The sequence below is a fragment of the Sphaerodactylus townsendi genome, linkage group LG04, assembly GCF_021028975.2.
Source record: "Sphaerodactylus townsendi isolate TG3544 linkage group LG04, MPM_Stown_v2.3, whole genome shotgun sequence".
NCBI classification, from domain to species: Eukaryota; Metazoa; Chordata; class Lepidosauria; order Squamata; family Sphaerodactylidae; genus Sphaerodactylus; species Sphaerodactylus townsendi.
Window position 1 is genome coordinate 15,555,362 of NC_059428.1, and position 27,884 is coordinate 15,583,245.

The 27,884-nt window shown below is 43.9% G+C and overlaps 1 protein-coding gene across 1 annotated transcript in view; it reads left to right on the forward strand.

Annotated features, from left to right (window-relative positions):
* Positions 1-27,884, forward strand: part of LOC125431257 (autocrine proliferation repressor protein A-like) — a 315,545-nt gene that overhangs the window by 184,107 nt on the left and 103,554 nt on the right. The window contains exons 2-6 of the mRNA XM_048494024.1: positions 13,014-13,062; positions 13,206-13,325; positions 15,844-15,936; positions 16,187-16,276; positions 16,522-16,651. Of these exons, the coding sequence (XP_048349981.1) occupies positions 13,272-13,325; positions 15,844-15,936; positions 16,187-16,276; positions 16,522-16,651 (367 nt within the window). The 5' untranslated portion in view covers positions 13,014-13,062; positions 13,206-13,271. The remainder of the gene's footprint in view (positions 1-13,013; positions 13,063-13,205; positions 13,326-15,843; positions 15,937-16,186; positions 16,277-16,521; positions 16,652-27,884) is intronic.

The following is a 27,884-nucleotide window of genomic DNA, read 5'->3' on the forward strand; positions in this document are numbered from 1 at the left end:
CATGGGCATTTTTTGAGTTGGTAAAACTTCCCACACCCCGCTTCTACTAGCACCCCCCCCCCGCCCAGTCTGTAAGAACTATTAAGCTTCCCAGGCAATATTCAATGGTTTTAGGTCATCCTCTTCTGTTATCTTCATGCAGAAAAGAAATGTTTATAAGAAAGAAATGACCTTTCCAGAAAAAAGACGGAGAGGGCTTTTCGTTCAGGTAAGTATTTCATATTTTGCCCTTTTCTCTCCCTTCTTCCTTCCCTTGTCCAGGTAAAAGACTTAGACCCCTTCAGCACATGCAAAATAATGACATTTCAATCCACTTTCACAATTGTTTACAAGTGGATTTTGCTATTTCACAAAGTGAAATCCAGCTGTAAAGTGCATTGAAAGTGGATTGAAAGGGCATTATTCGGGATGCGTGGAAGGGGGCTAAGTTCTGTCAGATGTGCCATGCATTTGTAGCACAGTCTCACTCACAGAGGCCGAGCAGGAGGGAGTGCTGAGGGCTCAGCTAATGGCTGTGGATAGCCCAGGCACGCCGCCCTCCCACTCACATGCATACACAAGCTCTTTAGGCAATTCCTGTCAGGAAATGTAGGCAGCCACCTTTCTGAGGGAAAATGGAACTCTGAGAGGCTTCTTAACAGTCAAACAAACAAGAATTTATTTACAGGCTTGTTCTTCTCAATTTGATGGTACAGAGAGGTTTTAAGCAGTTCTTTTTCTGAGGCAGAGAATACTTAGATGTTACATTCAGATCTTAGTGCTTTAGCTGTTTCACAAAAAGGCTGTTTCAGTTCTAAAATATACTTTCATACACTCAGTTAAGTCCTTCAGGGTAAACCTTTCCTACATAGTCCTGAACAAGATCCTGAACCACCCATTACCCTTCAGGTTTTCTCACTGGGCTTGGGGAAGCAAATCTTGGGTTTCTCTAAACCCTCTCTTGACTCCGGCAATTATGCTAACACAACCTCAGGAACTCTCCGGTCCCATGTCTAGGTGCTGTCCCCCCTGCAACAATTTCCAAGATCTTTGTGTGGTCCTAGGATTGTCCCCGTGAATAGGTTTCCCCTCTTTTCTTTCACGACCACCTATCAGGATCTTTTCAGGATCTTTTCCTCTCAGGCTCATTCTGCACGAGCAGAATAATGCACTTTCAAACTGCTTTCAGTGCTCTTTGAAGCTGTGCGGAATGGCAAAATCCACTTGCAAACGGGGCATTCCTGGGCAGGGCTGTGGCAAGGACGCAGCTGCTGCACTGGTCCTTGGGCGGGAAACGAATGCATGCAGGCGCAGGCTGCCATGCACGCCGGTGCACTTCCTGCTAGACTGCTTCAAGTTCTGCGCGCTACTACTGAGAGGAGGGGCGTAACTAAGGCCAAAATCACGTGGCAAAATCACCAATTAGTTACCCCCTCTCGGCACACACAAATACTTAGTAACCTACTCTCGGGAACCTGTGAGAACCTGCTGGATCCCACCTCTGCTTGGGCACCCCCCAGGGCAGTATGCAAGCTGTCATGGAAATGGTCCCATCGCTGCTGCGGCCCATGGGGCTGCCCCTTTAGTTCCCCTCTTACCTTCTCTAGGTTGCCTTTGCTCTTCAGAGCCATAGGGACATGCCCATGTGGCCATGATGACGTCCCCGGGGTCAGAGGCCAGGAGGCCCAGTCTCTGCAGAGCCATGGTAGCCGGGAGGAGGTAAAAGGGGAACTAAAGAATAACAGGGCTGATGGTATCCATGCAGTGTAGATTCCACTCAGCACCAGGTGGATGCCAAAACCCCATGTGGGGGATGTGGGACATTGTGGCTTAGCTCCAGCTGTGGCAGCTGTGCGAGAATCTTCCCCCAGAGCGGTGTGTTTTTTTTGCTGGAATCTACGATCAGTCCTTTGTGGCCCATGCAGAATGGACCATATAGGTTTTATGCCGCAAAGCGTTTGGAAGAGTTAGGAAACACAAACCTCTAATCCGTGCTATGCCCAGACTGTGAATTGTATTAGGGATCCTGAGCCACATTCATGTATTGGGCCTGTTGCATATGTCTTTGCTGTTGCTCGTAGTTAGCAGAGCTTTCCCCTAGCTGGATTTTGGCATGCTCTTACTCCTGGGACCTGGCTGGTGGAATTTTCATCTGATCCCTGAGGTGAAGGCCAGGTGGCTTATTGTAATCAGTTGCTGGTAGGTGCGCACTGGTAGAAAAAATGAAACTGTAGGGGAGAGCTTTTTCAGGAGAGGTTCAGGCCTTGTGTGAAAAGGGAGGGGGGATACTGAGTGATACTGACAGGTTGCTGCCCTTTCCAGAACCCTACAAGGTCACCTTAAGCGAGTTGTGACTCAATGTCACTTTCCATCACGAATCCATTCTTGTATATCCCAAGTAGCTTATCAGGCTTCACTAAATGGAACTGCAATTTCATCCATAGGTTACCTATCCAAAGAATACATTGGGTAATGTCATGGAAACAACGGAGATGCTAATCATGCCAGACACTTATCCATGTTCTGACTGCCATGGAGATGGATGCCGTGGAACGATAGTCTGACTGCCTCCAAGAGATGTTATTCCAGCAATTTATGTTTCATAAAAGGGTGTTGGTGGAGGTTGATATAATAAATAGGTTTTTATTCCTGTTTGCTGATCTCATGGGTCTACTGGTGCAACATGGCCAGATGGACTTTGTGTTGATGTGATCTGAATACTGAATTCCCCACTTGGTCCAGAAAGCAATCTGGCTAAACTTGGAACAGTTCTCTTTTTGAACTTAGCAAACTTCAGGGGATTATTATGGGGGTAAAAAGCTTGGAGCACGATTGAGTTTTTGGCAGAGTTCTTCTGACATTATCATGTCATTTACTCAGAGGAGATATTTATCTCCTAAACAAGCTTGAAAGGTAGTTTAAGCTGAGAGAGTTACAAGAAGGGCTAAAATTTCCCCAAGTCCACTCAGTGTTGTGGCTCAGCAGGAATTTGAACCTGGATTTCTCAATGCTGAATAGAGCTTTCTAGTCTATGCCAGTTTTCTTGGGTCCCCATCTTGGTTAAGGAGAGAACTTAGACGGACGCTGGCATATCAGTGACTGGGTTTCTCTGCCATATTTTATTAGTAAATTGTCATGAAAGGAAGAGTCTCTTTCCCACTGTCATTTTAATAATTCCAAATCTCACCCACTCCCCTAGCACAGGAAGCAGCTTAACCAACTGAAGGAAAGATATCACACGCACATAGGGCAATACTAGCCCAGGGAAAACAACGGAATTGTAAAAGCAGGGGGAAATGAGGATTCTCTCACTGTGTGTTTCCATGCTGAACTGGATCACAGCTACAATCTGCAAATAAAGAGTTATCTTCACAGGAGAAGTCATGGGTTCACTGAGTCTTCTTTGCATAACATTTGCGAAATTATGGCTGGTTCCACTGCGAATGTTAGAAGGTGTGTTAAGGAAAGTCACGGCAAAAAGTGAGTTTGAGAGGAAGAATAAAGGACACCCTGACCCAGACCACACTTTTCACAGCAGGCAAGAAGTCCTGCCCCACAAGCTTGATGAGCGACAGCCATTAAGGCAACAACCTCAGTGATTCAAAGACATGGCGGTTCCTTTTGTCAGTCAGATGGGCTGGGGCACAACGAACAAGAACCAATTTGACAACGTTTTCTAGACCACAGCAATGTCACTTGTGCTGGTCTGAAGAAAATATTTTATGGGTGTTTTGTTATGGAGCTGGGGAAAAAAAAAACTTCTCTGGAAACATAACAGAGCTTGCAACCTCTTCACAAAAAGCAGAATCAGGTTTATTCAGCAAGAGAAATAATCCTAGAAATCCAAAATTTGTTACCTCATATTGGAAGAGAGGATGTCGATTGACATATTGAGATCTTATTTTAGCAACTTTATTGCAATGTAATCGCTGGTTGGGCAATGGTTCAACTTCGTTAGAATTACGGCTACATAACCTTTTAGATTTTTCCAGGTTAGTAAACCTGCCATGCTAGTAGAGCAGATGGCATGACAGTAGATCTAGCAATTGTAGAAGGCTCTCTCCTTGAGCAGGGGTTAGTCCGAAAATGCAGTGAGTGGGCCAAAATGCGAGCCCTAATCAAATGGGATTAAAAATTGTGTGGGAGAACAAATTGTTTTAGCTGCTAGATATAGTTCTGCAAATTGTCAATCTAAGATTCGGTCTATGCTACAGGTAGTTTATGCGGCTTCTGAGCAGGAAGGAAGGTAGAGTGATTCAAGAGACAATCCAATAGATACAATTTTATTTTCAATCAGAGAAAACCAAGGGGATTATGCAATGACAATGCAGAGAATTAAGGAAACAAGGGAATGTTCAGATGGAAGAGAATGAAAACGCAGCCAAAGAGTACAAAGGCCCTAAGACAGGCTTTTAAGTTCCAAGGAATTTTGAGTTTCAAACATAGAGGGCTAAGTAGGGGACACAGTTAGGTAATCCCATAGTCACATGGAAAAATATGGATTGAAGAGAATTGAATGAATGGTTGACAGCCTGGATCCAGGGTGGAACCTCAAAAAGTAATTGGGATTAGATCTTACATTAAAAATCTTTTAATCACGGCGGCAGAAAGAATAAAAAAAAGTGCCCTCTGCTATAGAAAAAGCGGAGGATTCCAGAAGTCAACTATGAGTGATGACTGGGCAAGTATTGCTTTTTTATGGGGGATCCATGAACAATTGTGTGAAAAAAGAAGACCAAGGTATTTAAAATGATTGACCTGTTTGAGAAGGACATTGTTTATTTTCCAATCATATTTCTTCCAGGATCTAGTAAAAACCATTATCTTGGTCTTCTCATAGTTTATTGTTAGTCTATTGGAGTCACAATACTCTGCAAAGCACTTCATAAGCCGCCTCAATCCAACTCTGGACCGAGAGAGTAGGAGCAAGATCATCTGCATATAGTAGATTTGATATATGATTTGAGTACAGTTTAAGGAGCATGAAAATTAGAACCAACCAGTGTTGAAGGAAGACCGCTCAAATAAAGGTTGAAGAGAATAGGGCCCAGCACACACGGCCGTTTGCTTACTGGTGGAGTGAATGGGCTCAGTAAGGACACCTTCCTGAGAACATTTAATATGGCAGCTGGTACCTTATAAGGAAGAGTCTATCATCGACTCCAAAAGCAGCAAGCTTGGCCCAGAGGAGTGATCTAGGAACAGTATCGAAAGCTGCCTTCAAATCGATAAACCATAATAATCAAGGCAGGTGTGCAACAGGTACTGTCAGATATATTACACCCATGCGTACAACTCACTAGGTGAGTAACATTTCAACATTATCTTACAATCATAAAAATACAAGAAAGATTTTTTGTAAAGTCGGTACACCGTCAGGTATGGCTATAAAACCTCTAATTGGAGGTTTTATTTGACGATCCTTTGTCAAAGGCCAATCTGCAAATGTACAAATACAAATGTCAATAAATAAAAGTCTATCTAATCCTTTCATTTTCATATAATTAAACAAAACCCAAAGAACCACTCCCAATACACTTACGGTGTTGTATAAAGTATTCGCTGCTTTTTTTTCCTCTAGGAACATTTCTTTTTCACACACTATATAAAATAAAACTTATTCATATTATTCAACATTTAAAACCTAAATTTTTCATATAAATAATAATACAACATTTTTCATTGTAAAATTCTCACTGAATGGTTTTAGGCACAATTCAAATTTCCATGAATGGCTCTTCTTCATCGACGAGCAAAGGGGAGAAAGAAAGAAAAGAAGATGAGGATCAATTAAAGGTTCTGCAATTCTGCAATTGACTACCTCTGGCGTTTCGCAATTACAGCTGATACCACAGCTGGGAACAAATTAACCAGTATATGCTGTGGGAAACTCTTTTTTGTATTATTAACTCTCATGTGAGGATCTGATATCCAGAGAGGAGAGGTTCTGTCGGTGTAATTTAGCTATGACTGGGAAAGACGTTTGATTACTTTTTTAAAAAGCTTGGAACAATATATTTTGGATGTCCTCATCTTCTTCTTTTCTTTCTTCTCCCCTTTTGTTTGCTCTGATAGAGAGCCATTAAGGGAAATTTGAATTCAGTTTGGAAACTATCTAGGTGGGCCCTGTGAAAATGTTGTATTATTGTTTATATACGAAAATTTAGGGTTTAATGTTGAATAATCATGGTGTTTTTTATTTTTTATATAATTAATAAGAAAAACAGTTGTCCTCCTAGAGGTAAGAGGAGAAAAAGATACTTTATACAACAATTGTAAGTATGTGGAGTTCACTGGGGTTTTGTTTGTGTCCATGAAAATAAGAAAAGGATTGAATGAACTTTGATACATTGACGAACATCTTGTTTCAATTCGTGACGAGGACACGAAATAAAACCTAATCCTGGGGTTTTATAGCCATACCCTGACGATTATTACTGACTTACAAAATGCTGTATGGTACATGATTATAGTTCATGTTGATATTCCTTCAAATCGATAAAAGGCAGAGTAAGAAGTCTGCTTTGTGGCCTACATGAATGTTGGTGGCTAAATGCGCCAAGACTATCGCATGGTAAAGTCTCAACTTTACTTTGATTCGTGTCCAATTTGTTCAATCCTGATTATTCGTAAGGCCCAATTCTGAAGTTTTTCTATGGAAACAGTCATTTGGAAGAAATTGTGACTCAGTGATGGACCGTCTGGTTCATGTACAGGATATCCAATGTTCAATCGCTGGCATCTCCAGTCAAAGGGGCTAGGTAGGTGGTAGGGTTGCCAATTGTAATAGGAATTCTTGGAGGTTAGGAGGGAGATGCACGAAGAGGACTGAGTTTGGAAGTGAGGCCAGAGACTCAATAGGGATTTGACATTAAGAGTCTGGCCTCCAAAAAGAAAAGCCTTCGACAATACAGGGCTACTGCAGTTTGGGGTTAGACATGGAGATTGTGTTGTTAGGACTTGACAATTAGATCAGCAAAATCTACTTGACAGCTTGAAACACCGAGTACAATCCTCCACCTTTCACCTAGTTTCAGGTGGGTGATGCAACCATGACTAAGCACATCTGGTGTGGTTGCATCACTACTTTGATTGGTTAATATGTCTATATATATATACTTTTGAACAGTTTGCTCTACTCGTTAGCTTTTGGTTATCCAGTTTCTGCACTGCATTCTGTCAGACTGTTTTATGATTTTGGAAACAAGGAATAAAAACCCTTCTGTTCTTGGAAATTAACAACACCTGGGTTCCCTGCGTTTTCTTTTATAACTTTCACTTCTGCTGTTTCCTGGCAACCGCTGCTAAGGTAGATCCTTCTCAAATTTAGATTGTACCAAATCCCATATGGTGGCACGGAATATAATAGAAACACAGATATGAGTAGATCCAAATGCCTTTTATTTGGGCTTTTTTTTGGGTGCAGTTTTACGTTTCGGCCTGCAAGGATGCATTTTTTAAGCTAGGGACACCACAATTTCCGGGCCTCATCCACAGAGACTGTCCCAGTGATGTCACCCAAGTTCGGTGAAGTTTGGTTGAGGGGGGGGGCCAAAGTAATGGACCCCCAAGGTGGGTGCCCCTTCCTCCATTTTTTCCAATGAGAGTTAACAGGAGATGGTATCATCAGGACAGCCTCCAGAAGATACCAAGAAATGTTGGTGCTACTAGCTTTAAAATTGCGCCTGTGACAGGCACCCCAAGAAATTGCCCAGTTCTCTGCTGTGCAGTGTCTTGGCTCCATTGTAGCCAATGGGGAATTTCTGAGTGTGTAAACAGGCTGCACATTTTTCAAAGTAGAGACACCAGACTTTCAAGGTGGCTCCAGGAGGCTCTCCTGGTAATAGCATCAAGGCTTGGTGAACTTTGGTCTGGGTGGGTTCAATTTTATGAGCCCCCAAAAGGCTTATTTTGTTTCCCCACTCCTACACATGAAGCCTGCTGGCTGGGTTCTCTCAGAACTCTCTGAACTGGGAGCAAGTTTATCTTTATTCATGTGGCTTGTTCTTGGTCTTGCAGCTCTTTTGATGTCTGTAGTAGAGTAACCGTTAGCCTGTAGAACCCAGTTTAGGTGATTCAGTTCTTCTTGAAGGAGGTGGGGTTCACGATCTACCAAACTTTTTATTGTGCTCCTTTTCTGTCCTGGGTGATGATTGGAGTTTTTATGTAGATACCGCATATACTTGTGTATAAGTTGACCCAAATATAAGCCGAGGCACCTAATTTTACCACAAAAAACTGAGAAAACTTATTGACTTGAGTACAAGTCAAGGATGGGACATGCAGCAGCTACTGGTAAATTTCAAAAATAAAAATAGATACCAATAAAATGTTTTTGAATATTTATTTCAAAGAAAAACAGTAATGGTGTCAACAATAACTTTAAAAGTTCTGCAGTGGAATATAGAACTCTCACAGACAGTATCTCTTCAGAGTTTCACAGGGAAGATGTTCAACGAGATACCCTTTTAAAAAGTCCCTACAGGTTCTCCTTCAACACGGATAGCTTATCATACAGTGAAAATGCTGGTGTGGTAATGGCAGGTGCTGCCCCAAAGCAAGTCTTTTTTGCAGGCCTGCAAGCTCAGCTGGACAGAAGTCCCACCTGCTTTCCAAAAACACTGGGTGAGGGGCGAGAAAGGTGCTGGCAGTGGCTACACCCCAGGGCACCCCGTGTGTGTGTGTGTGTGGGGGGGGGATTCCTGCCACCATGGGCTCCAATGGTGCGGATTTCCCAATGAGTATGGCTGAACAAAAATTCTGTAACATATAAAGTTAATATTTAATATTCACACCTATTCACTGAATATTCACTGTGGATGAAGCTACTGGAAACCTGTAGTGCAGCGAAGCAACAGCCCAAGGCTTACCTGGGAGCTGCCTTTGTGTCCACATAGCCGGGAGCAGGTGCAGAAAAACACCCTCAGCTCCCAGCCTCTTTTCGCTCACCCCCCCGCCCGTTCACTCGTGTATAAGTCGAGGGGAGCTTTTTTCAGCACAAAAAAATGTGCTGAAAAAGTAGACTTATACACGAGTATATAAGGTATCTATCAGTGTATGTAGGTTTTCCTGTATACTGTGTGGACCAATTCTTGGTTTGGTTTGTGGATGAGTAAGACATCTAGAAATGGTAGTTTTCCCTCATTTTCTTTTTCCACAGTAAATTGGATGTTAGGATGGATATTGTTAGTATGGCCCAAAAACTTGTTTAGTTCTTCTTCTCCGTGGCTCCAAATTGTGAATGGGTCGTCCACATGACGAAACCATATAGTGGGCTTTTTTGGTGCTGTTTCCAGGGCTTGTTCCAAAGAATTCCACTGCAGCCTAAGGTGAAGAACCTCCATCCAAATGAATTAGTCATCTTAACTTTTGGACAGTACATACAATAAGGGCCAGAGAACCACTTTTGCTGCTCTGAATTCCAGGGAGGAAGGGCAGGATATCAATGCAACATCGAAAGAAATATAAATGCAACATCGAAAGAAAGAACATCGAAAGAACATCGAAATATAAATGCAACATCGAAAGAACACTGGATCCTGCACACTCTAGTGACTGGAAGAACCAGTTGCAGATCCCAGAACATTTAGGAGAAGAACATGTTGACACTCTTCTAACTATACGCCCAAGGCATTTCTCCTGGGCATGTGTCTGGGAGGCCAAAGATCCCGTAAGCCATTAATCAAAGAGTCATGAAACCCGAAATGCTGAAATAACAAACATTGTAACTATTCGTGACAATGCACCTCCTTGTTCTAGTATCTCTGTCAGCTCTCAGACTTGAGTGGGAAGGCATTACAGATCATGCTGACCAACTCAATAAATATATGTGGGTTTAGTACATTTATTTATTTATTTTTACATTTACACCCTGCCCTGCCCCCGTGGAGTTCAGGGTGGCTTACAATGGCATAAAGCGTAAAATCATACATAAAATTCATATAATCAATAAAAACAAATCATAAAACCATTTAAAACAATCCAGCTAAATGCTCCAGATGGCAAGACACATTGTTAGGGTTAGGGTTAGATCATTTTCCTCTGATACCCTCTGTAAACTAGTGTCTTGATTCCTCATTGTGAGTACGCCGCCACATTCGCGCCAGTCATCCCAGTTCCTGTTTAGTCCTCCTCAGCTCCTCAGTATACCAAGAAGCTGATTTGGACCAGGGATGTAGAGGATGCCATGGTGCAACAATTCCAGTTGCTTTAGAGAGCTTCGTTTCTCAGCTTCCTACCAGCTCTTTGAGAGAGTCATCAGTAGGTGGTGACTCTTGCAGGATGTTCTGGAACCCCTTGGGGTCCATAAGTCTCTGCAGACAGGCCCAAATATGTGACTTCCTGTGTTATCCTCCAGTGTCGTAACTCCCATTGGGCAAAGTAGGCAGATGCCCTGGGCGCCCCCTTGAGGTGGGCGCCAAAAATGGAGGTTGGTTTGTGGGGTTTTTCTATTTTCAGTGTTTTTTTCCGTTTTGGCCTGCAGGGGGTGCAGTTTTTAGTCTAGAAGCACCAAAATTTCAGAGATTTTTTGGAAAACTCTCCTGATGCTATGACCCAGGTTTGGTGAGGTTTGGTTCAGGGAGTCCAAAGTTATGGACTCTCAAAAGGGGTGCCCCAACCCCCATTGTTTCCAATGGGAGCTAATAGGAGATGGGGGCTACACTTTTGAGGGTCCATAACTTTGGACCCCCTGAACCAAACTGTGCCAAGCTTGGGGGTGCCATCAGGATAGTCTCCAGTTGATACCCTGAAATTTTGGTGCCAATACGTCCAAAAGTGCGCCCCCTGCAGGAACATCCCAGAAATTTGCCCAAGAATCTTTGTTCTGCATTGAGTTTTCTGCATTGTTGTCAATGGAGTGGGGGTGGGGGTGCAGGTTGGGGTGGGGGGCACATTTCTGAAGGCACAGTCTCAAAACTTTCAGGGTCTCATCAGGAGACTGCCCTGATGATAACCCCCAGGTTTGTTGCAGTTTGTTTCAGGGGGGGCAAATTATGGACCCTCTAAGGTGGTGCCCCATCCCCCATTCTAAGGAGATGGGGCTACCCTTTGAGGGTCCATAACTTTGGCCCTCCAGAATCAAAATGCACCAAACTTGGGGAGTAGTATCAGGACAGTCTCCTGATGATACGCTGAAATTTTGACGCTGATATGTCTAAAAATGCACCCCCTGCAGGCACCAATGACCTGTCACAAGTAAAAAATTTTGGTTGTGGTGGGGTGGCCGCCCATGGGGGGGTCATCCAACTCAGGTTTTGCCCAGGGCTCCAGTTTGCCTCGTGATGCCCCTGTTATCCTCAGCCCACATATCAACTCAATACTTTGTATGATCCAAGGAAAAGGTTGCTTGGAAACTGATCTACTCTCTGGTTGCATCTGTGGGTAAAAAAATGAAAGAAAACAGTAAATAAGAGGAATCCACTTTGCTTTACACACCTAAAGTTGACAGTGAAACTCTCAGGAGGGCAAGTGTGCTGAGGGATGTACTATGGCTAAAGTGGCATCAAATGAAAGAACAGAAGAAGGATCCCAAGTCAGGGGGAGTAACAGGGAGGCTAGGTTGAAAAAGAGCGGCTTATCCAGGGTTCCTCAGTGGCAGAGAGGACATTAGACCTGGGACTGCCAAATCCTAGTCCACGTTTCTAAACACGACACCACAATAGCTTTAAGTTCTCTTAAATGTCAAGGCGGTGCCGAGAAGCAAGAAGCTCTTTCCCGGTTCCTCCTTTGGAACATGGGGTAATTTTACAAAATGGGTCATTGTTTTGGCAGGACTTCTGCCAGTGATTTCAGCCCCCGGGGAGACTGAGCGAGTTCTTAAAGCACAGGGAGGCTTCAGTGTGCATCATCCCTTTGGAAAGCTACTCCAACAGAGCTTTGAAAAGGACTGTGGATGTGTCCTCTCTGTCAGTAGTGAGGCAGGAAATGCTGTGCAGAAAAGGACTGGCAAAGGGTCCATCTCAGTGCTGGGACATGCATCCTCTGACCCTTCTCCTCTTTGCTGCTTTCTTGCCGACTGTTTGGCTGATAGACCTGAAGGCGCTGGATGAATTTGTGAACCTTCCTGACCCCCACTACAACTATACCGTCATTGACAGGGAGATTTTGTCCTTTTATGGCTTATTAGCCTACTATGATACAATCAACATGACTTCCCAGAAGTGGCTGGATGGTAAGTACTAATTCAAGGAATGATATTTTGACAGCTTTTGGAGTGAGTCCTGGAGCGAGGGGTGTGTGGGGCAGAAAGGTGACATACAGCTTTTGTTTATGATGATAATATGAATGGAAAATTCTGCATTTCTTTTTCTCAGAATCTGAAGTGGATAAAATGGTCTGGAGCCATAAACTGGAGATTACTGTGCCGAAATTTTGGAGTCAAAGAATATCCATTTCAGAATCTTGCCTACTTATGATCATGACTGATCAAAAGGATGGATTCATTGCAGATGATTTTTTTACATTTCTAGCCCTTACAGACACAGCTGTGGGAACAAAATCGTATGTGCACAGGGTCACTAAGTGGGAAAAATCATTTTATCTTTGCTTGGGACAGCTGCTCTTGGGCTGTGGGTGGAGATGAGTGCTCCCAGCATGAGAATGAAGAACCATGACAAATGCAGATGCCCTAAACAAATGCATGTTTGAATGTTGTTTGTAAATTTCTCTCTTGCTTCTCATCTAAGGAGGTTAGATGGGCATATGGAATTCCAATCCCTCCTCCATTTCATTCTCCCTACAACCATTTGAGGTAGTTGAGTGTGAGAAAGATTGACTAACCTGGGGATTAACTCTTTCCTACATAAGTCATTCAATCCATAATGGTGGAATACAATGTAATTATAAATATAATTAAAACAGGAGTTTGACGGTCATAACCTCATCTATCTAGGGACCAGTTGAGATGGTTTCATGTTACTTCAAATTATCTTGTTTCCAGCTGTCTTTTTCTCAGAAGCCTTCTCCAATTTAAAGTCCAGAACCTGAGGGCTCATGTTATACTCTATATGCAAGTGACTGTGGTTTCTCTGCAGGGTCGTGGCTGTGCTGAGTGGGGCTCTTTTCCAGCCTCTCACCTTCCATGTAAGTACAGAAGACCTTATCTGCGCTGAAAGTTCCCTCTGACCTCCCAGCTGAAAAGGCGCTACTCAATTGGGAAGGGCCTCGCTTCTGTATCCAGGCTGATGCAACATTTATGTTTCCTTCTTTTTTTGCTTCTGTGCCAGGATGATCCTTTAAGATGCAAGAACATCACTGGATATGATATAGTTGCATGTTCATGGCGGAGGTTCATGAATAACACGATTGCCCCCGCGCACGTTCTTGTGCAGTTCCCAATCGTCAAGGTAATTGCAAAAGTATGATCGTCGCCCGAAGCCATCTCTGGTAAAGGTGGCGTAGGTGCTGAATGGAGAGCGAGCAGGCACACCCCTAAGCTCTTCAAGAGGGCCTGTCAGACTTATTCTCACTGCCACCTCTGAGGGAACACGGATTAACACTGTAAGGAGATTTCACTTTTCCCTCCAAAATCTGTTTACTCAGGACAGGCTGGATTGGACACTGTTTAAAAGACTCCATGAGACTTGTTAACAAGTTAATAAAGATGGAACGCTTATTTACAGATTTACAAGAATATAAGTTTCAGAGAAAATAAGCTCCCCCCCCCTGCAGAAATACTTTGATTAATCTTTAGTTACCGACAGTCCTAAGTTAAATACCTTTGTTGTTACAAACAGGTTTTTGACTCAATTTTTATAAAATTTCCTTCACTAAGAAGAAGAATTGGAAGAGACGAGTTGGATTTATATCCCCCCTTTCTCTCCTGTAAGGAGACTCTAAGGGGCTGACAATCTCCGTTCCCTTTCCCCCCTCATAACAAACACCCTGTGAGGTAGGTGGGTCTGAGAGAGCTCCGAAGAAGTGTGACTAGCCCAAGGTCACCCAGCTGGCGTGTGTTGGAGTGCACAGGCTAATCTGTATTCCCCAGATAAGCCTTCACAGCTCGTGGCAGAGCGGGGAATCAAATTTGGTTCCTCCATATTAGAATGCACCTGCTCTTAACCACTACACCACTGCTGCTCCCTAAACTACTTTGTTCAGGGAAATCTTCCTTCCGCAGATGCATATACTTAGATATCCTACTCCTTCCACTAAAGAAGAGGCACACTGGGCTTCACAGAGCAGGCTCTGGGGTATCCCACCAGGATCCCACTCCTGACTCTGCCTATTGTATAACACACATCCTCAGAGACTCTATGGCTCGTATCTAGGTGTTTTCTCTGCAAATATCTATAACCAAGCCCTCCATGTGTTTTATTGTTTCTGTGATTATATTTTTGTTTGGAGTAAGGCTCAGGTTTCCCACCACTGGCTTTCCCAGTCCTTCACCAGAAACGGGTTATCTAGTCTTTTGTCAAGCAAAGTTCTCACTCTCTCTGCTATGAGAACTCTTTCTCTCTGGTCTCTCCTGTCCCTTTCTGGCCTACAAAAACACCATCTGTCCTTTCTAGACAGCTGGAGTCCCAGCCAGCCAATCAGGTGGAGCTCACGGTTAACTCTTTACATTCCTTTTCTGTCAGAACTGCCCTTTAAAATTAAACCTTTCTTAAGCAGCCTGTCACAAGTATCCCACCCCTTTGCCTGCACCAGAACGTAAGTCACGAGTTTCCCATTCTGTACAGCACAAATAAGACGTCACGAGGATGCAAAAAATATCATCTTGGGGAGGAAGTCTGCACAGCTTTTCTCCTGAAATGTTCTCATGACCTCCTTTTTTCTGCTTAAGCCATTCTATCTTGAGGACGCTAAATAGCAGACTCATCTGCAACCTTCCTTTCTGTTGGACTGTGCAGAGCTCAGGAGATGTCTTATTGTTCCTGCCTGACTGTTACAGCTCTCATCAGTTTCAGTTTCCTGCCCAGCATTTTATGGTGCTGCAGTGATTGTTTTGTTTTGATTTAAATGAGATATCTTTGAAGCTACACGGACACAACATAAGCATCATAGCCACTTGGAGGACTGGTCAGCCTCCCATTCAGAAGCATTGGGTAGACCTGTCCTCTGTGGTATAAGAGAACGAGCACCCATGCAGAGGACTGGTCTACCTAATGCTTCTTAATGGGACACAGACCAATTATCTTCAAGTTTTATTTATATTGTTTTGTTATGTCTTTTATCATGGTTTCATTGATATTGTTTTAAACTGCCTTGAGAGAGCCAGTGTGGAGTAGTGCTTAAGAGCAATGAAGTGTACCCTGAAAAAGCAGATCCAAATTTTCACTCCTCCACATGAAGCCTGCTGGGTGACCTTGGGCCAGTCACAGTAAAGCTTTTTGAACTATCAGCTTTTTCTTCTGGTTTCTGGTTTGGAACCCAGAGACATTGCCCTGAGGTCATGATCCTTGCAGGCCCTAGAGAAGACTCTTGTGGGAAGGGAGAAGGGCCATGGTGAGACATTTCCAGAGGTGTGGTAGGAAAAATATTCACATCTCTTGGATCTCCGTTACTCCACATGCAAAGAACAAGAGCCCCCCAGAGTGGTGTTTGCCCAAAGCAAAGTAGCATTTCAACAGAAATGGTTAAGCACTGTTGCCCTAGTTATCAAATTATAAGGGTCTGACTTCTCATCATACTTATCTGAATAAAGTGACACCAATGTACAAAATCAATGACTCTGGTTTGCAGCGTGTTGCTTGTCTCATAATTATTAGCTTTGCAAATCCTGCTGGGCTTTGGAATAAATTAAACACTTTTTCTTGGGGAGGCCTTTGGCTTGTGTCTCTGAAGATGTACCACACAAGCAACCTCTATGCCAACATCTCCTGCTCCCCATGAGGAGATGATGTTCCTGTTTTGTCTCGGCAGGCTGTTGTGAGAGCCATGGACACCATCACGGACTACGTGAAGAAAGAGTATGGTCACAACGTCAAAAAGTTTACATTAGCGGGCCTGGGCCTGGTAAGTGTGAGTGGATAACCTGAGGATAGCAGTTGTTGTTCAAACTTTGTTATCGTTATTGGTGTGTGTTTGGGTCATCCCCCTAGCTCCATTTTCGCAATCTCAAAAGTTTATTTATCTTTATTTGCATAGTTTGTATTCCACCTGCCCTAATGAGGGCCACTAAGAAAACTAGCAGCTACTGGGTGACTGTTTATTTCTTCCCCACCCACTTTCATCTCCATCTTGTACCCTTTTCTTCTTCTTGAAGGGTGGGTGGATCTCCTGGCTGACAGCAGCAGTTGACAAGAGGGTTGAAGCAATAATTCCCGTAGGCATGGATTTCCTGAATTTCACAGAGGTGAGATTGAACTGGCAGTCATGTATCTCCATAAAGCAAGTTCTCTAAAAACTTTCCCATCACAGACATTTGCAAGCAGTGCCTTCACATCCTTCATCAATTTGTATATTGCTTGTGACCTGTTTCCATGATTTTTCTCACAGCTGCCTAGTCTTTCTCCTCTTGGCTGCTCAATGCAATCGATAGAAAAAAGAAAAAATATTTAGTAATCTGTTTTTCTATTGCCTGATTCTCCTTTTCTGAAGTCTTTCAAACACCATTACCGAGCGTATTGTGGCTGGTCGTACATGATGAGACCTTTCTATAAGATGAATATAACCCAAGAGTTGGACAACCCCCGTTTCCAGGAGCTGGCTTCTCACTTGGACCCCCTGGGTAAGGAAGCATCTTTGCAGAGACCCATTAAGTTTTTGGTGAGAAAAAGAGCAGTGATGGGAAGGAGAGTTTCAAAGGGGCTCATTGAAGTCCATCAGTGATGGAAAGGGAGGCCCCTCTTGTCTGGTAACGCTCTAGAGCCTATTTTAAATGCCTAATAGAGGTGGTGGTGATTGTTGTGAAGGGAGGCCCCTCTCCTTCTGTGGTGAGCAGTGGCGCTTCTTCAGTTCTGCTCAACTGGAATCAGAATTGAGGAGAAACTTTCATCCACCTGCCATAGCAAGTAATCTTTGGATTTTCCCTCTCCAGAATACAATGAGCGATATGCGAATGTAACCAAGTACATAATTGTTTTGTCGGGGGATGAGTTCTTCCCACCGGACAACTCACGATATTATTTTTCTCAACTGGAAGGCCCGAAACGTATCCTGTAAGTTCATGCTCCAAATACCATTTTTACTTTCTGAAGGGAACAACTGTTGTTTTTATTCCTGAATCATAATGGTGGTAGGAATGGCAGAAATCCCGAGGAATTTTGAAAAGCAGCATAATTTTAGATGGTTGGTAGCATTAAATTGATTGTATCAACAGAGCCTGTTCTCATGCAGTGGTCCCTTTGGGTAGCTAGATACCACCTGACTTGAATGACCCAACTAGGCCTGGCTTCTGACTACTGTTCAACAACAGGCGTACAAGGAGTTTAGAACTTCAGAATCTGTCTGGGAAATCCAGCTTCAAATTCCTGTTTAGCTGAGGAAGGACATTGGGTGATTCTGCCCTAGTCAAATACATTCAGCCCAACCAACCTCAGAGGGTGTGTTGAGTGTATAAAAAAGAGAGGAGAATAATGTAAGTGGCTTTGGTCACCACTATGAAGAATGTTGGGGTACAAATAAAATACATACATAATAATTGTATCTGGAGATGGAAGGCAGATAAAAGGTAGAGAAAGAGAGAATGAGGCATGGAAAGGGGAAAGGACATGGGGGTTGGCATCCAACTAGCCTGGACCCTGTGGCCAGCAAACCAAATCTCAGTCATAGTTTTCCAAGGCAGAGGTTGCCAGGTGGGGGCCGAAGGGAGGAACATGTGAATATAAAGGGGTAGATAGAAATAGGTTGGCTGTTGGGTGGGTATGAGATAGCGTTACCAACTCCAGGTTGGTAATTCCTGGAGAACTGAGGGGTTGAGCCTGGTGTGAATGGGATTTGAAGTATAGTTAGGGTCACCAACTTCCAGGTAGTTGCTGGATATTTCCTGGGATTCCGAGCAATCTCCAGGTGACACAGATCAGTTAACCTGGAGAAAATGGCTGCATAGAGTAGATGTGAGGGCATTAAACTCAGCTGGGGTCTACCTTCAGATATCCAGGTACTTCCTGACTTGAGCTGGGAACTCATCTCTGTAGTGGGGAGACCCATTGTGATTTCTGCAGCCAGTGCTGCTATGGGGGATGAGTTAGCAGGTATGTGGAGGAGAGGTTAATGGGGCAGAGAGAGTGAATGGGAGAGGTTGAAAGAGAGAAAAAGTGACAGGCACAGAGGAGAGAGAGAGTAAGAAAAGGGGTGGCCGGAGAGCAAAAGAGTGAGAGACAGAAAAGTAGGGGAGGAAGCAAAAGTGGGGGGAATGGGATAGCTGCTCTCGGGTCCCTGCGTGCAAATCTAATCCTCACCTTTGCCAAAATTCTGGGTATTTAAATCCAAGGAAATGCGGCACGAACAGAGAAGATACATCTTTCTTCACATCTGAAAAAAGGCGATGGGAGTTTACTGTTTTAAATTGTGCCTTCAAGATCTCACTTTTAAGAAACTCCCATCCACCATCCACCATGCACCCTCTTCTCTTTTAGTATTCTTAATCATAGGATCATGCCTCGTAGTTTCTTAAGTTAAGTGAAAGCAGCTTTCCTAAACTACTCTAGAGGCACACGATCTGATGGCGCAGGTGTCACTTTTCCCACTGCAAAAGGCCAGTCCAGGAGAACCTTGATCCTTCCCAGCTAAAAATCCTTCCACCTCCACCCCAGTAGCCAGGATATCATTTTGGGGTTGGGGCCAGATCCTAAAATATAGCCAATATGCTTGTTATCTCTTCTACCTTCTGGATCATGAAATGGTCTACAAAGCAAGTGAGAAAATTTTTGGACCTAATGAGTGCAAAGCGGAAACCACAATGAGGAACAGAGGATAGCCGTGCACTGGGCGCATGCCTGGGTATATGTGAAAAATCACCCCCAGGACCTCTCCCTTTCCCCATGGCACCCCCCCCCTGCCAGCCCCAAGGTGAAGCCCTTCCTCCCTTCCCCCATTTTACCCTTAGTTTCTTTTCATTTTTTTCCAGGAGCTTGCAAAGGGCCTGCTCTCAGTTAAAATGCCCTGAGGAAATACACTTCTCAGGATAGCAGGGCTCTAGGGTCTCACTGGGAGGTATGGATTCCCTATCAGACCTTTTACTGAGAAGAGACCCTTGCAGCCTGAAAAAGGAAAGGAACAAATGAAAATGAGAAAAAAGAGAGGAAGCCGTGTGAGAGCTCTAGATAAGGGGGGGCATGGGAAGCCGAGAAAATATGGAATCTCTTTTGGGCACAGTTTGGCCCAGCTATGCCTCTGAATCTAATAAGCTAGGCAGAATTTAACACCCAGGATATCCAGAATGGTGAAATCTCTCAATTATACCACTACTTCTCTACTTGCTGAAAGTTTGTTCATCGGTTCCAGGAAAGAATCATAAACTCAACTCGAGTCTGGCTTGGGTGTCTTTAATAGAGCCTACCAGAAGTAGAGATCACCCATTTTTCTCTTCACCTTAATTTTTACCCAAATGCTCTCAACCTGGCTTCCAGGATTTAAGTGGTGGACCTGCTCAAAGGTGTATTCATACCTGACATACAATGCTACTCCTTCTCCTTCTGTAGTTGGTCTATTTTTAAATACCAATTGTGAGACTCATCCCACTAGGTTCAGTGATGCCTACTAAATAATATTTGCTTTGCCATGTTAAGAGTTCATGCTCTGTGAATTGCCTGGTCTTGTGACATGGATTCTTTTCTCCAGATACTTATAAAACTGCTAAGTTCTCAAAGATTGTATTGAAAGAAAACAACAGAAAGCAAGAAAACGTTTTGGTACAGATATTTCTCAGCTAACAGCATGATTCCTGGCAGGCCTTGGTTTCCTGGGCTCCAGAGATGCTCCCTCCAGCCCAGCTTAGATTTGAATATCCTTTCCTTTGTCTCCTGGGTCCTCAGGTAAACTTCGTTTCCTGCGCATGCTGTAAGCCAATCCTTTGTTCATTCTACCATTGGACTGCTGGCTCCTTTTGGGCAATTTATTGAAAGCCTTTTGGTTTGCTATCTGGAGATCAAAGGCCTTGTCAGGCTAGTATGACTTGCCTGATTCTGTAAAGAATAATACAATTTCAATACAATGCAATTTGTGTAGAGACATCTAAGACCATGGTTGAAGGATTCCTCCTGGCTGCTTGGCTGGGTTATTTCCCTCTCGGGTTCCTAGAACTATTTGTCAGTTCTCTCTATAACCTAACTGGACCATTATCTCTGAGTACTTGATGAACTCTTGCCTGCTTGAATACTGTCTCTCGCCTATACATAAGTCAGTTTAAAATCCTCCTGATCAGGTTTGTGAGCCTCCTAGCACAATTTTTGGACCGTAGCAGTGAGGCACAACCCATCCCACTTGCAGTAGTCCATCTTCATGAAGCAAGTAGACCATGGTCCAAAGAGCCAAAATGCTCCTAGTGGCACCTACTTGAAACCAGTGGTTCACCTCTCCTATGTTTTTCTCTCCCTCTCCTGGGCCCACGCCCTCCAGCTGGGAGTAGAGATGGAAATGACAACTTGTGCATCAAGAATCCTTCCAGCTTCTTTCCCAGAGCCTGAAAATCTCTTCTGATGTCCCGAAAGCTCCATCTTATGCTGCCATTTGGACATGTTTGATCAACAGAGAAAGGGGTGTTAACAGTGAGTGGACTTGACAAGTCTTCTCTGCCTCTCTATTGAGATCATGGATTTTTACCCAAGGTTCACAGCACTGCTCTCGAGTCATCTTGTCAGACCTGCAAATCACTGCTTCTATTCCCCCCCTCACCAGGGGAATCCCCTCCCACCATCCACATGTACCTCCTCTAGAGGGTTTTTTTGCAAAGAACCCATTCCATGGGTTAGACCTTCTGCCATTTGCACATTATCTGAAGGTTGACTTTCTTGCTCCTGTACCTGTTCCTGATCCCCCCTGACAAGAGAGAGAGAACGTCAAAATCTATTCTGTAACTTTAAGACTCCTGGCCGGTTCCCTAGTCCCTCTCAACTACTATAGTCCGAATCCCCACTTGAAATTTGCACGTATCAAACCCTGTTTGTTTGTGAAACTGTGTCCTCTTCCTTGGAGTTTCTCCTTGCCCCTCCCCCAACAATCCCTTAGCACACACACCCATTACTGGAACTGTTAGCTTAATCCCCACTACCAGGCAAGCCCAGGCTAACCCGTGGTCTCCCCTGATTGGCTGGCGTGTTTTGATTCGTGGACCTTTTTCCACTGCAAGAAACATGCACATTGTAGGGGCATGATCAAAACCAGCATGTAAAAGTTTAGGTGCTTAACTGGGGTGCTGTGTGGTTTCCGGGTTGTATGGCTGTGTTCTAGCAGCATTCTCTCCTGACGTTTCATGCTTCATCTGTGGCTTTAGCGTCTTCAGAGGATCTGAAGGTTCAGATCCTCTGAAGATGCACCAGCCACAGATACGGAAGCTGATCAGAATGCTAAGCTTCTGACCATAACAAAGAAAACTCCCTACAACATATCCGGCTTGATGAAAGCCTTCAACAATTCATTTTAACGACACATTTAACTGTTTTAACTGTACCCAAGCAGTGTCGTTACCTGTGTAAACCATTAACAATTCAAAGTTTCCCATTGACTGTTTAATGTTTTATGTCCTCTTCTGCTGGCCTGATTGCAAAAGCAGAAGCAGAAACCTAAGGAAAGGCTGTGCACGCATTGCAGAAGCTGATTGATTACCCAAATTCCAGCGTCACACTCCAGGGCGGGAAATGGAGTCAGGGTTTCAACCCTCATCCCTCCCCTCGGATCAACTTTGAACTGTCTAATGGGGTCTATACCACTTACAAGCAGATCGTTGCCAGAACGCGGATTAGCGGAGAGAGCGAACAGGGGAACTTTGTTTCAGGAGGCAGTGGGGAGATAGGCCCTACAGTTTTTGGGTCCCATAGAATCAAACCCCCTGAAGCAAGAGTTTTAAATTACGGATGGTGTCATCCAGAGACTCTCCTGAAAGATACCATGAAAGTTTTGTGACTATACCTTCAGAAACGTGCACCCCACAGCCCTCCACCAGAAATACCCGGTGACAGCAATACAGCTAAGTCACTGCAGAACAAAGAATCTTGAGCAAATTTCTGGGGGGGTGCCTGCAGGGGGCGCTTATTTTTTTGAGATATTATCGACGCACTGAATTATTAGGGGTATCCCTCACATCAGGTGACTGTCCACAGTGATGCCCACCTAGTTTAGTGCAGTTTGGTTCAATTTATGGACTCTCAAAAGGGGTGCAACTATCCACCATTGTTTCCAATGGGGAGCTGATAGGGGCCAGGGGACTACACCTTTGAGAGTCCATAACTTTGGCTCCCCTGAACCAAACTGCACCAAACTTGGGGGGGTATGTCAGGACAGTCTTATATGATACCCTGAAATTTTGGTGTCACTATCTTTAAAAATGCTGGTTTGCGTGTTTCACCGCTCACTCCCTCCAGCAGGCTTCATGTGCAAGAGCGGTGAAACATGCAAACCGGAATTTTTAAAGCTAGTGGCACCAAATTTCAGGGTATCATCAGGAGACTGTCCTGATGACACCCCCCCAAGTTTGGTGCAGTTTGGTTCAGGGGGGCCAAAGTTATGGACCCTCAAAGGGGGCCCCCTATCCCCCATTGTTTCCAATGGGAGCTAAGGAGATGGTGGCTACCATTTTGAAGGTCCATAACTTTGGACCCTGATATTTTGGTGCTGATATGTCTAAAAATGTGCCCCTGCAGGCACCCCCAAAAATTTGCCCAAGATTCTTTTTTCTGCAGTGACTTCTGAATTGCTGTCAATGGGGAATTTCTGGTGGAGGGCTGTGGGGTGCACATTTATCAAGGTACAGTCACAAAACATTCAGGGTATCTTCAGGAGAGTCTCTGGATGACACCATCCAGGTTTGAGGAACTTTGCTTATGGGGGGCAGTGGGAGATGGACCCTACCCATAACATTGAACCCCTTGAAGCAACGGTCACCAAACCTGGATGGGGTCATGAAGAGACTATCCTGAAGACACCCTGAAAGCTTTGTGGGTTTACCATGAGAAATGTGCACTCCACAGCCCTCCCACAGAAATTTCCCTTTGGCTGCAATGGAGCCAGCCAGCCACTACAGAGCACTGAATCTGGGGAAATTTCTTTGGGTGACTGTGAGGGGCGTAGTTTTAGAGCTACTGTCACCAAAATTTCAGGGTATCATACAAGTACTGTCATGATACTCCCCAAGTTTGGTGAGGTTGTCAGGGAAACAAAGTAAATATGGTGTGCATCTTGTGCACACATCTTGGTGATCTAAATGACAGCACCTGTCATCCAGGGTCAGTTGGCAAAAGCCTGATGCAGCTGAACCAAACCAGTCTGATCCGGTGCTGTGACCTTCTCAGTGATTGGGCAGTGTTTGTATATTAGCAGAGCACTATCAGTGCACATTATCTGTTAGGGATTCTTGTTTACTGCGAGGCATGCTGCCGGTTTGTTCCTTGATGTTCACTGTATATAGCTTGCACCTGAAAGTAAACTTCTTTGAAGTGAAGCTACTGTGTGGTGTGGAGTTATTCATCTGCTGTGCCAAGCCGTTTTCAACTGCACTTATCTTTCTCTGGTAACGCACCTATCCGTTGATAAACCGCCTACTCTGTCAGGTTATGGGCCCAGAGTGTGGCGTTACACGGGAGTAAGGTAGTGCTGAGGAGTGTTGTTGGTGTGAAGTGCACGGGCTGTGTGTGGAACAGAGGCAGTCATGGCGTTTACAGCTACCAGTTTGCCTTTTGAGAGGCTGGACGGGACGAACTACATGCCGTGGAGCTGTAAAATGAAGAGTTATCTTATCAGAGATGACCTGTGGGGCATTGTTGAAGTACCCCCCGCCGCCGGAGTCGCAGCAGAACGGAGAGCTGATGAAAAAGCAAGAGCTACTATCATCCTGGCAGTGGCTGATTCTCAGCTGGTGTATGTGCAGAACGCCGTAAGTGCCTATGACGTCTGGGAGGTGTTAAAGAGGCTGTACCAGCGGGACACAGCGGGTTCCAAGGTTCTACTTACGCGTAAACTGTATAACCTGAAGCTGAAGGCTGGTGAGTGTGTCTCAACTCACTTGCAGGCTATGCAGACTCTTTTCGCTGAGCTAGAAAGCAGAGGTCTGGCATTCCAAGAAGCTCATAAATCTTATCTCCTCCTTTTGTCCTCGGACAGTTCTTGGGAGCAGCTTGTTTTGAGCTTACAGAATGTGAAAGAAGACGAGCTTACTTTCGATTTCGTTACTACCAGTCTGCTGGAGTGGCAGAAGCAGAGAGATTACCAGCGCGAATGCCGCTTAGAGGAATGTGCTGGAGAGAGCAGTGCTCGGCCTGTCGGTGTCCGGAGAGGAAAAGCCGTGACAGAGGCTACGTCTGATAAATCCTTTGCTGTGCGTCGTTGCTACACTTGTGGGTCAGACAAACATCTAGCCCGTAATTGTGCAAGTTCTGGATCTAGCCAATTGAGGCAACAGAAGGGGAAATAGAAAAAGAAGCCTTTCTTTGAGAAGCAAGACAGAGCTGAATCTGCTTTGCTGGTTACGTGTGCTGAAGATTCTAAGACTGTTTCCTGGCTTATTGACTCTGCTTGTACTGAGCACATCGTAAATTCCAGGTCCCTGCTGCAGGACGTAAAGGAATCAACAGTTGCTCACGTAAGCCTTGCTGACGGCAGTCCAGTGGAAGTTAGCCTACAAGGAACTGCGTTTGTGCCTTCCTTAGGCAAGTCTCTTAAAAATGTATTGTTAGTGCAAAATCTAGACTTTTGTTTGTTATCTGTAGCCAGTCTAACACATGATGGTTATAAAGTTGATTTTGTGGATGACATGTGCTATGTGAAACTGAATGGCATTGTCTGTGCAAAGGGAAAGCTTGAGAATAAGTTATATAAAATGATTCCCAAGAATGCAGGCAGTGAAGAACATGTCTCTTGTCTATCTAACCGTCCTATGCATGACAACTGTGTCCATGCCTTACACAGAGTACTTGGGCATTCCAGTTTTTCTACTTTAAGGCAACTTGCTAAAGTATGTGACGTGAATGTAAAGCCATGCCGCAAGTATCTTGACTGTGCAGTGTGCAGTAAAGCTAAAGTGAAAGCTCACCCCTCCACTGCAGTCAGTCAAAGACAAACAGAGAAACCGTTTTCTCTTGTTCATGTCGACCTAACTGGCCCGTTCTCTCCCACACAAGGTGGTGCCAAATATTTCATGGTGCTGGTGGATGATTTCAGCAGGTATACTTATACTGTGTTGTTGAAGACAAAAGCTGAAGCCTTTGAGAAGTTTAAACAGTGGGTGGCAATGGTTGAACGCAATTTTCCCTATAGAGTAGCCAGATTACAATCTGATAGGGGGGGAGAGTTCCTGGGCAATGATTTTCAACATTGGTTGGCCCAAAAAGGCATAGTTCACAGGAAAACTAATCCTTTTTCTGCGTTTGAGAACGGAGTTTCTGAGCGTAAGATTTCCTATCTGCAAACCATGCGTGATTGTTTGTTGATGGATGCAAACTTGCCTTTTCACTTTTGGGGTGAAGCTGTTAGCACAGCTACCTATCTCATAAATAGATTGTGGAGTGTGACAATCAATCAAACACCCCATTACTTGCTTTTTGGAAAAGCACCCTCCTTAAAGCACTTGAGGATTTTTGGAAGTTTTGCAAATGTTCTCATTCCAAAGGAACAAAGAAGGAAAGGACAACCCAAATACCGGCGTTAAAGGTTCATTGGCTACCAGCCAGAAACTAAAGGTTATAGATTTTTTCTGTCTTTTGGCCATGTAGTGATTTCTAGAAGCGCTAATTTTGAGAACCATGCTGGTTGGGAGCAAATCCATGCTAATACTGAAGTGTTTTTGCCCCTGTTGTCTGATCAACGTGCTGTTTCTAGCAGCAACCAGTCAACACCGGTTCCTCCTTCGCCTATTCAAGGTCATGCTCGCTCACCTCCTGTGAAAACAGAAACTGTAGTGAAAGAGGAGGATGAGACTGAGTCAGAGCAAAATAGTGCTGACATGCAAAGCCCAGTTATTCCAAGAAGGTCTGAAAGACACAATAAAGGTGATCCTCCTGATAGATATGGGTTCACACAGACAGTTAGAGTGTGTCAAACCTGGGTTGAACCAAAGTCTTACAATGAAATGTTAACCAGAGATCCTGAGGAGCAGCAAAAATGGCAAGAAGCAATGCAAAAAGAATATGATTCCTTGGTTGAGCAAAATGTTTTTGAGGAAGTAGAGAAGCCTCAAGGTTGTAAAGTTGTAGGTTCTAGGTGGGTTTATAGAAGAAAGGCCTTACCTGATGAAAGTGTTATTTTCAAAGCACGTGTCGTAGCACAGGACTATAGTCAAACCTACATGCAAGATTTTGAAGAAACCTTTTCTCCTACAGCTAAAAGTGAGTCTTTAAGACTGTATCTTACCTTAGCAGTTAAGAAAGGTTTGAAGATACGCCATTATGATTTTACAACTGCTTACCTTAATGCTCCTTTAAATCAGGAGATTTATATGCAACCAATACCTGGCTTTCAAACTAAGCAAAAGAACCAGGTGCTTCTTTTGAAGAAGTCTTTGTATGGGCTTCGTCAATCCGCAAGAAATTGGAATCAATGCTTAAATGATTGTTTGTTAAACCTTGGTTTCCAGAAAAGTGTTGCTGATCCATGTGTTTACACAAAAGGTTCAAATGACAACCAAATCATCTTATTGGTGTATGTTGATGATTTATGTGTTGCAGCTAAAACTGATGAGACAATTGATTCTGTCTACCATGAGCTAAGCAAGTATTTTAAAGTGAAAGACCTAGGATATCTGAAATCGTATTTAGGTATTGAAATAGCTCACAATCCGAAAGGTGGTCTTGTTTTGCTACAATCTAAGAAAATAGGAGAGTTAGTTAAAACATGTGGTGTAACTGATGCTAAAACATTTGATACTCCTATGTCTGTAGATTTTCTCAAAACCGAATGTGACACTTTATTTGATAAACCTGACCTTTTTCGTTCTGTAATAGGAAGTCTTCTGTTTTTAAGTAACTGGACAAGATTAGACATTGCTTATGCAGTAAGTGTGTTAAGCAGAAGAGTGTCCAAGCCAACGTTACGTGACTGGCAAGGTGTCAAAAGAGTTGTCAGATATTTAAAAGGAACATGTAACAAAGGGTTATTGATTTGTCCTGATGACAGTAATATCTTATCAGCAGTTGCTGATAGCTCTTTTGCGGAAGAAAGTGACAGGAAGTCATGTTCAGGGTTCTTAATTAAATATGCAAACTCTGTCATTAGCTGGAAAGCTAGAAAACAGAACACTGTAGCATTGTCAACTTCAGAAGCAGAGTTCTGTTCGCTCTCTGAAACTTGTTCAGAACTTTTGTGGACTCAACAATTGTTATCTGATCTGAATGCAGTGTATGAAAAGCCTGTGAAAATCTTAGAAGATTCCCAAACATGCATTCATATGGCTAACATGGAAAGCATGAAGGCTAGGACCAAATACATTGCAGTTAAATACCAAAACGTGAGAGAGTTAGTTCAGAAAGGTGACATTAGATTGGAATATATACCAACTGAACGCAACTGTGCAGACATCTTAACCAAAGCAGGTACTTTGCACAAGTATAGAAACCTGTTACCTAAGCTTGGTATTGTAACTGTACCCAATGTGTTGCATGATGTGTAATGTAACCATGTAAAATGTATTGTAAATAAATAATCTGTACACAAGACGAGAAGGGGTGTCAGGGAAACAAAGTAAATATGGTGTGCATCTTGTGCACAGATCTTGGTGATCTAAATGACAGCACCTGTCATCCAGGGTCAGTTGGCAAAAGCCTGATGCAACTGAACCAAACCAGTCTGATCCGGTGCTGTGACCTTCTCAGTGATTG